Source organism: Culicoides brevitarsis, chromosome 3 (genome assembly GCF_036172545.1).
Source record: "Culicoides brevitarsis isolate CSIRO-B50_1 chromosome 3, AGI_CSIRO_Cbre_v1, whole genome shotgun sequence".
NCBI classification, from domain to species: Eukaryota; Metazoa; Arthropoda; class Insecta; order Diptera; family Ceratopogonidae; genus Culicoides; species Culicoides brevitarsis.
Window position 1 is genome coordinate 14,198,048 of NC_087087.1, and position 10,458 is coordinate 14,208,505.

The following is a 10,458-nucleotide window of genomic DNA, read 5'->3' on the forward strand; positions in this document are numbered from 1 at the left end:
AACTTGCAAAGGGGAAAATTTTTTAAAATGTGCATTGGGTCAAAAATTTTAAAAATACATCAGGAAAATTTTTAGAATGTGCATTGGGACAAATTTATAGAATGTGCTTTGGGTCAAAAATTTAGAATGTGTATTGGGACAAAATTAAATGTTCATTAAAAAATTTGTGAAATTCGAGTTTCAAACTAAAATCTATAAAATAATAAAAAATTTAGAAAAAAGTATTTTAAAAATTCGCTTTTCTTTTAAATAAATACATTAAAAAGAAGAAAATAAATTAAAAATTTTTTTTTTAGCAGAAAAAAGCATAATAGACAAAAAATTAAACTTAACATTAATTTTAGTCTCCGATTTTTTTTTTATTTATTTTCAACTGTTTAAGGTTTTTTTTTATAAAAAAAACGAATTTTTAATATTTTTTTTTATTATAGACTTAAAAATAAAACTTACCTCAGACGATTTTCCGATAACATTCAACAAGAACATTGCCAAAAAAACGACATTTTTCAATTTTCCATTGTTCACTCGTCTCTCTTTGAAAAAATGGCTAATGAATACTGCAGTAAAAGAACGTGGAAAAAAAATTGTATAAAAATTCATAACCACTTTTTTACGTATCCACTTGAAACATGCATAAGATGTACTTAAAAATTTATCATAATATATGCATATATTAAGGCTCGCCCGTTTACTTTTACATTTATTTCCATATAATGGGTGCGTGCGTTATTTCCATGAACTTGTTCACTCATTGTTTCATGATTTTTTTTTCTTTTCATTTTTGGTTTTGTATCATTAATAATAGATGAAGGAACATTTTTCCCGTTTTTCCTTTCTTTCTTTTAAATGGAAATCCAGAACATCCACTTAAAAGGAGGAAATTTTATGCATTTTATCACTCGCAAAATACTCGGTAAAGCGGATAGAAAACAAGACACTTGGAGTGTTGCGAGTCTCACAAAGCATAGAAGCGAAAAGAGATGAAGATAATACACAATTTACATTAAGAGCTTTCGTTCCTCTCTTTTTCATCTCGCTGCTGCTTATTTCTCGCAAAGAAAGAGGATTTGTTTGTGTTCAAGTGTCGCTGCGATGTTCTATAAAACCGAGGCATGATAAGAGAGAAAGTCAGTCCGTATTTTATCCAAAACGCACGAAACCAAACAATTATGTAAATGGATTTCAGTGAAGCACAATTCAGACGGATTACGGCAAGGATCACACTTTTTCCCGCTTTTTTTGTGTGAAGCAAAATTTAATTCTAAATAAAAAATCACAAACTCATTCAATTATCCTAACAAAACACACTCATAAATTGTGTGATATCAAGCAGCAAATAAGTAATTCTTTTTCCCAGACATTAGCTACCATGCGTTCGTTCACACACTTTGCCAGCAAAAATCATTGTTTTCTTATGCGAACTTCAAAAAAGAACCAAAAAAAGAGGAAGAAAATTAAAGCATAGCAAAAAAGGCATAAAAAAAGAATCAAAAGAAACACAGAAAAAAATTATAATGAATGCCTAGATTCGTAGAAGATTTTTTGCTTCGAATTTTTTTCCTTTTTCTTTTTGAAGAAATTCACAGAGAATCACAAGCAAAGAATTTCGTCGAGCGAAAGAATGAAATATGGAGCTTTAAATGCTGCTATTTATAATTTTTTCTACGTTTTTTTAACGCACTGCGTTGTTGGGCTGTTTTCGGTAAGTAAATGAATCAAGTTAAAAGTCAAGTAACTTTGCAGACGATTTCGTGAGTTGAACAATAAAGCAGTTCAAGAAGGCTCGAGGCGAAAAATTGCATCGCCATCAATCAAAAAGTAACTCTTTACTGAACAAGTAGCTAAAAGGAATCAATCTTTATCATGCCTTGTCTGGCTTTGTTGTTATTTCCATCGCCTTCAGATGTAATGAATTTCAGCTGAGTCGTGAAGAAGTTTGTGGCTCGTAAGATGTTCAGTTGAAAGTTTTTCAGTTTCAGTTTTGAAAATTACTCAAGGATAATTTAGAAAGAAGGTCATGGGTCAGCCCATGGATGCTTCAATATCTTTAGTAACTCTAGAATTTATTACAATTCTAATTCTTTATTATCGACAATTCAAGTTGCATCAGTCTTATTCATTACTTAGGCTGAAAAATGTTAAAGTTGATGATTTAGTTATGAATTTATTGGTTGACATTAGAAACTTATCCATTAATTTGGCTTCATCTTTCCCATCTTTTTGCCTTCAATGGCTATTTCTTAATTCTAACAGTACAGATTTCTAAAAATTACAGGCAGATATTTCATTTGTGTACAAGCTACTAAAATAGTCTCTCAAAGGTTCCATCAGGAGTCTTGTGGCAGAATAGTTGATAATATTGCTTGGTTTGAATTAATTGGAATTGACACTTTTGTTGGAAGCTTAGGTTAGGTTTGAAGATGCATCACCGCGGTCCGAAGACCTATTGACTTACTTGACTTAATTTCTTTTCACCCCTTTTCAGAGGCATAGGGTCGCGGTGATTTCCCTCCAGTTTTGGCGGTTCGTTCCCAACGTTGCGATGGATCGCATGGTGAGATTGCGATCAATTGTTCGAATTTCGGCCTCCATACTTCGTCTCCAAGTTTTACGAGGAGCTCCGCGTCGCCTTGAGCCCTGAGGATTCCAGAAAAGAGCTCTTCTGCTAATGTGAAGACCTATTGCGTTGGCTTTAAAGCTACCATTATCCTGAAATTTGAAAAATTTACTTACCCGAATCCTTCAAAGTCTTCGAAGACCTTAAAAAAAGATTATTGAAGCGAAAGTCGTCAAAAGTCCTTTAGTTGCAAAACTTCAATTTTTCACAACCCTTCTCTCCAGCTAACCTGCAAAGAAAAGAATCACCATTAAAGTTTAAACATAAAACTCGTCTTGCTTTCAAACTGAAAAGCAACATCTTACCTCCTCTCGACTCAAAGATTTAAAGTACGAAAAATTTCCTATTAAGAATGATGAAGAGTGATGTAAAAAAAAAGTTAAACGGAAACAAATTGTAATTTTCCTCTACTTCACTCTGAATACTGCTGGAATTTTTTTCAAGTAATAAATATAAAAGAAAAATACTCGTAAACTGAACAAAACTCTACTTCATGAAGAAAGGCGAAAAAAAAATTAAAAATAATGAGCTTTGAGTTTTGAGATGTTCGCTTGAGTTTCAAAAAGGGTTCCCCATTCATGATTTTGAATTCATACTCGGAATTAGACAAACAAGGCACTCTATGTAAATGTGGTTTTAAATAAGCCAATATATGACTCCTCTGATGTCTTTTTAAATATTAAACGCAATTAAGTCCTCACAATGTGCCGAGCTTAACACAAGGGGAAACGTGGAGGATTTAATACGGAGCGAAAACATCAAAAAAGGTATACCACAAATTAAAATAAATGACATCCTCCGTAGATTTGTGTTTGCTATAAAGTTGTTTGTGTGACAATTTATAAATAAAACAGTGTGAATTTGAGCCGTTTCATATGCTTTTGGGTTACAAAGAGGGAATTGAGGGTCAACGAAGGGTGTTTTTTTGTCATAAATATTTTAAACAAATAAACAAACCCAATGATTACTTACTTTAGCAAATGAGGATTTTTAATGATTTTACATTAAAAATTACTTTAAAAGGGACTTTAATGAATTTTTTAAAAGGATTTTCCTTCAAGAAATCGAATTTTTGAACAAAAATTCTTTTAAAAAAATTCATTAAAGTCCTTTTTAAAGTAACAAATATCATTATTACCAATTGATATCTCCTTTTAAAAACTCCTCAAATTTCCTATAAATTGATCAAAAATATCAATTTCAACTAATGGTTTTATATTTTTTCTCGTTTCAGATTCTACATTCGCCGAAAAATCTCGAATTTCAAAGATTTCCCCAAACAACAAATTCAAATTAACAAACAAACAAGCCAAAGACCCTCAAATGAACTGTAATTGAGAGTGTATCACAAAGCAAAAAAAAAATCATTAAAATGTTAATAATTAACCTCAATTAAGGACAAAGTGACTTCCTTAGCAACTGTAGCAAAGCAGCAGCAGCAAAAATATTGAGAGAAAATTATAAACGAAAATGATATTGTGGAGGAAAAAGCGTCCTGGGAATACATAAATAGGATGTTTCACTGAGATATAAAAAAAAAAATAATATATAAAAAAAAAGACCGAAGAAAATGGAAAGAAAATACATGAAACGAAGTGTAAATAATCAAATTAGACTTTGCTACAGGACGGAGGAAGATATAACGAACAAATATTGATTAGGTGTGTTCGGAATTTGCCAAATTAAGAATTCACGAGTTTCGTAAATCTAACTTTATTGTGCCCATCAAATTAATATATCACATCACCCCATATCCATAGAGCTACGTAGCGACATAGGAGGATATTGAATTGCAAATGTAATCTACGAGAAAACAGACGACGACAATACCACAAAACTAGGTAATGGACTTAATTTATTGAAATGGAAGTAATTGGGGTAGTGCAGAAAATTTATATGTAGGACATTTTATTTGCAAATTCGCATGGGACGAATATGCGGAAAACAGCCGCACTGTGTATTAGTGTTTAATTAATAAAATAATTGAGAGCCCAGAATTTTCATCAGAATCGACGTAGATACCGTAAAAAACAAAATGAAGCGAATTTTAATCGCAATAGTGATGTTTTGCCTTGTGCAATTCAGTGGCAGTTTGAATGCCGAAGGGCAAGTTGTGAGACATACCAGAGCAGCTTTGATGCCCTTGCGATCTCTCGAGGCATCGCGCAAAGACAATAAACGTTATGGTAGGGTGCTACCTGACCCTATATCAGCATCTTTTGATAAATACTTCCTTGGACAAAGTCGCTTGAAACGAGCTGCTGGCACCGATGGAAATCACACAATCAACCTAAGCGCACACAACATCAGTGATATTACTTTAAGTGACTTCCTGAAGGAAATTACGAACCCGACGCTCGTTACGAGTCTCAATCTCGCCTCAAACACTCTGCGACAGCTCAATGTGAGTGCCGTTATCGCTCTCACAATGCCACATTTGAGTGCATTAGATGTGTCACAAAATCAATTATCCGCAATTGATGCAGCGGCGGATTTATCGAAGCTGACCACGTTGAATGTGTCACACAATAGCTTGTACAAATTTGCGACAACGGGACAGCTCAACCGCACGTCGTCCATCGAAATACTGGATTTATCCTGCAATAAATTCAATGCGTCACGTAACATTGCGCTCTACAATTTAAATAATTTGCAGCAGCTCGACCTATCGTGCAACGCACTGACAACAATTGATCGAAATTTATTTTTTAATTTGTCGCAATTGCACACGTTAGATGTGTCATGTAATCGAGTAAGTGAGTTGCGAACGAACACATTTGTCTATCTCACGCAGCTACGTGTACTCAAGTTGTCCCGTAATAACATATCGTTTATCGAGAATGAAACGTTTAGCGCGCTGCCAAATTTGGAGTATTTGGATGTGTCAGATAACGTTTTGCATGCCGATTCGGTGCATGCACTGCAAGGGATACCGGATTTGGTGGCATTATCACTTGCGAATAATGAGGAGTTGAGTGAGTCGTTGCAGGGGTTCGTAGCGACATGGAGTCTGAAAGAGATTGACGGAAGTGGGACGGGATTGTGTCATATACCGGCAGCGTTGACGCAGAGTGTGAGGATATTGAAGTTGGTTGATAACTTTTTGCAGGTGAGTTGGAATTTTTACAACCTCATTAATTCATCAAATCGAAATATTCAAGATGCTTATTAAATACTTCTTGTTCTAATTGTAATGTTTCTTTGTTCATGAGCTCCAAATTCGAGTAAATTCTAAGTCTTGATAGTAGTTTTTAAAAAATTTCATCATAAGCGGATGCCAATTTTTTTTTTAAATAATTCAGGATCGAAAATACCAGGGTCGAAAAAAACTTTAAGTCAAAAATCAAAAGTTTAAGTAAAAAGCCTATTAAGTCAAAATATATTTTTTACTTTTATTCAAGTTAAAGATTAAGCCTTAAAAAGTAAAAATTCAAAAATAAAAGTCGAAAGTTTTTTCGACCCTGGAAAATACTTTAACACAAAAAAAATAAAAGCTTTTGCTTTAAAGTAAAAGTCAAAATTAAGTTAAAGTTAAAAAAATAGAAAAAGTAGTCGTCTAAAGGACGACATACTATACCGCATTTCGATATTACATACCTACTCTTTATTGTAGTCCTCACTTTACAATTTCATACTCCTCATTTCAATTTTCCGAACTTTTTATCAACTACAGACTTTTTCCATTGAAATGCATATATTTCAAAATTTTGTACCCCTAATTTAACATTTTCGTACTCCTCATGGTCCTTTCACAATTCCATACACCTCAAAACCCAAGGGAATGCCCACAGACCTTCAGGATCCTCACACACACGGTAAAAAATTTTTCATGACCGAATATTCGAAAAAGAAAAAAAAATGGTCATGAAATTTTTCAAGTCAAGATCTAACAAACTTTTGATGGATTTCAAAGCTAAAGTTGAATATATATTCATTCTAAAGATTTTTTCCATCAAAACTTCCTTGATTTTTGAAAAAATAAAAAATTTTTTTTCCTTGACCGTTTTTCGAAAAAAAAATTAAAACGGTCATGAAATTTTTCAAGTCAAGATCTAACAAACTTTTGATGGATTTCAAAGCTAAAGTTGAATATATATTCATTCTAAAGATTTTTTCCATCAAAACTTCCTTGATTTTTGAAAAAATAAAAAAAAAATTTTTTCCTTGACCGTTTTTCGAAAAAAAAATTAAAACGGTCATGAAATTTTTCAAGTCAAGATCTAACAAACTTTTGATGGATTTCAAAGCTAAAATTGAATAAATATTCATTCTAAAGATTATTTCCATCAAAATCTCCTTAATTTTTAAATAAATAAAAAAAATTTTTTCGGTCATGAAATTTTTCAAGTCAAGATCTAACAAACTTTTGATGGATTTCAAAGCTAAAATTAAATAAATATTTAAAGATAATTATTTTAATTTACTTTTACTTAAGTCAAAATTTAAAGCTTTACATTTTCCAAAAATATCTATTTTTTCGAATTTCGAACAAGTTTGCATGAAAATTTTGAAATTTTTGAAAAATAAAGTTTTTAATTTTGACTTGTTTAACTTAAATATTTTGGTTTAATAAAAGAAGATCAGCTTTTTTGCTTATACTTTTGACTTTTACTTAACAAAAGCTTTTAGTTTTTATTTGACTTAAAGTATTTTGAACCCTGAAATAATTTTTAGCACAACAAAGATTGAATAAGGCTTCAGCTTTAGACCCCAAGCATTCTGTAGAACAAATTTTTTAAAGTGCGCTTGAAATAGTTGAAAAAGGTCCCGTTAATCCGCTATTAAAGATTGGGGAGTTGATGGTCAATATCCATAATGATGAAAATTATAGATTTGACTTAAACTAATACTTAAAGCTTTCTTAATTAAAGAGACATAAAGACAATCCACAGATCAGTAATCGTTTGTCAAGATTTTCTTCAGTTCAGTTTTGAAATGCACAACATTTTCGGTTCGTCTGATGTTCGCAGGAAGTTCATTAAAGAAGTTTAACCTTTCATAAAAAATACTATGCCAAGAATAATTCGTTCGAGATAGCGGGATTTGGAGCCCTGATCCTCTTCTTGTGTTGCCATTGAGCTTTTGAAGCTCTTAATGTCAGTCCATTTTGCTTCTTTGATCTTCTACAGCTCAAGTTTCTAATTTTTATTTTGCATCTGAAATTTTGGCTTAAAAAAATGATCAATTAAAAACTTACCTTATTTTCCATTTGCAGGTTATCCGTTGCGGCGATCTCGACAGCTATCCCCTTCTCCAACACCTCATCTTATCGTCAAACCAAATCACCGATATCGAAGATGATGCCTTGGGTCGCTTAGAAATCATTGAAACTCTCTACCTAAACGACAACAAGCTCAAACGAATCCCCGTCAGTCTTCCTTCCTCCCTCATCGACTTGCATCTCGAGAACAATCTTATCACTGAAATCCAACCGCAAGTTCTCACAGGTCTCAAAACCCTGGCATTACTCAACTTATCTGGCAACAAAATCATCTACTTACCTGGCTTACCCTTGCCTCGCTTAAGTCGCCTCAATATGCGATCCTGCGAACTTGAAAGTGTCAATCAAGAACTCGTCAAAATGTCGCCATACCTTCGCGATTTGTACTTGGAAGGAAATCCCATCCGGTGTGCCGACTTGTTGGGCATTGCTGAATGGGCGACGCCATGTCGCGAAAGTACTGAAACTGAAATCGCTACGACGACAGCTGATGACTTTTTCATTCACAAATGGCATTCCCATGCATCGTGTGGGCTTCAAGCACCAAAGAAGAAAATTACGAAAGTTTGTAAGGAAATCGTATTGGCGAAAAATACTAAAAATAATAAAGCAGCCAAGAAAATTAATGGCAATAATTATTTTGCTGGCAACGAGCAACGAATTGCGGCTGATAATAAATTGATGGCAGCACGTCAATCTTCATTAAGCCCAGAACAGGCGAAAAATCGAGCGGCAGATAAAAATGTCAATGACAAATTTGAGAACATTGATAAAATCGACAACAATGTAAACGACCAGACCCTAAATGGCGACGATGGTAAGCAAACAGAAACGAAAACAAACATCAGCAGCTCGTTCGAGAAATCGTCAAGTAACGTAATAAAAACAACAACGACCGAACAAACAAAGGAAGACAATCAAATTGTTGCCAAGAAATTAATCTCCGATACGAGTACGTTAAGTCCCGGCAATAATCATAACACGGATAAGGATCTCGCAAATGAGAGAAGGGTTCAAACGAACGACGTTAATCAGCCAATTAAACAAAGTAAACAGAAAAAAGTTACAAAGCACTGGAACAAGTTGTCTGACCGTGTAATTAACATGTCGTCGTCGTTTTCTTCAAAAGCAGCTACATCTAAGGAACGACTGACGAAAAACAAGACAAAAGTAATGGCAATAACAAATGATGATGATTATTTGAATGACGACAATAAAGCAGTTGTTGACAATTTTGTCACAGTTACGAGCCAAATAACGGATGAAAAGACGGAAAAAACACTCGAAGCTAAACAATTATCGCTCCATTTCAATTTTACAAAAATCCACAAGGCTTCGTCGTCGCTTTCGCCACCGAGCACAATAACAACAACCGCAAAGCCTTATACGGAACGACACAATAAAATAAATCTGGATAAACATGTCCAATTGAATAGAAAAGTAAATGTCTTGCAGCAAAATAGTCAACTTGTGACAAATTACGTTCAGAGTGAAGACGAGAAACCGCAACAACTTACCCACAATTCAGATCCAAACGACGAACAGAATGCATCTCCGATGCCGCCTCAAAAGCAAGAATGGTCCCCCTACTCTCCTTCCTCCTCATCATCACAGGAGCACTTCCGCAAATATCTCGGACATCCCGGCTTATTCATGGTAATTGGGGCAACGATTGGCATGGCCGCTGCTTTCGGCTTCGTGCATTTGTATCGTTGCCAAAAAATGCGATACTGGCAACACACGCAAGTCGAAGCGAATTGCGACAATGTCAGCGATATCAGTACAATTAATACGCCAACGCACAGTTGTCATCATCGACAGCATCGATACGATGACCTACTTCCCATGGATGTACTGAATCACAAAAGTCATGTCGCAACGACAACGACAAGTTTGATGGCAGCAACAAGTCTCACGGAACGACCGACACCCAATTCGCCCATCGAATTGTGGTGACAAAAACTGTACACGCCACCTTATGATATTTTTGAGTAAACGTGATTCCAAATGAACAAAAAAAAAAATGAAGATTTAAAGAGACTTTAAAACAAAATATTTATTAACTAATATTTTTGTAGGGACTTTATTCGAAATAATAAAATAAAACAAATAAAAAAAAGAGATAACATCGCGTTATTTATGAACAAAAAATTACAAGAAAATTTAGGCATTAGCTAGAAGTAATTTTAGAGATAATTTCTTAGAAACAAGGACAAAAAAATTACATCTTTCAAAAAAAAATTGTAAATTAGGGCTTTGGGATGAGCAAAAATGTTTTAAATTTATTAAATATTATTATTATTTTAATTAATTTAATTTAATTTAATTTAATTCAATTTATTTAAATTCTTAATTTATTTTTTAATTTAAATAAATTAAATTATAAAAACAAGAAAAAGAATTAATTTAAATTTGAAACGATAATATTCTTGGAGATCAAAATAAAATTCCATTAAAAATTTAGTGTCATTCTCTGTAAGAATGTAGCTGTCAATTGATGACACTAAATTTCAATGGAAATTTTTTTGAGCTCCAAAATATTTTTTTTTTTAATAAATTTTAATTATATATTTTTTATTTAATTTAATTATTTTTTTATTTTAATTTAATTTTTTTTATT

General features: G+C 33.1%; 1 protein-coding gene across 1 annotated transcript; it reads left to right on the forward strand.

Annotated features, from left to right (window-relative positions):
• Positions 1–4,652: 4,652 nt before the first annotated feature.
• LOC134835229 (uncharacterized) lies at positions 4,653–9,912 on the forward strand. The gene is made up of 2 exons (XM_063850099.1): positions 4,653–5,726; positions 7,833–9,912. The coding sequence occupies exons 1-2, from the start codon at positions 4,653–4,655 to the stop codon at positions 9,792–9,794; spliced, it is 3,036 nt and encodes a 1,011-aa protein (XP_063706169.1). The 3' UTR covers positions 9,795–9,912.
• The last annotated feature ends 546 nt before the right edge of the window (positions 9,913–10,458 follow it).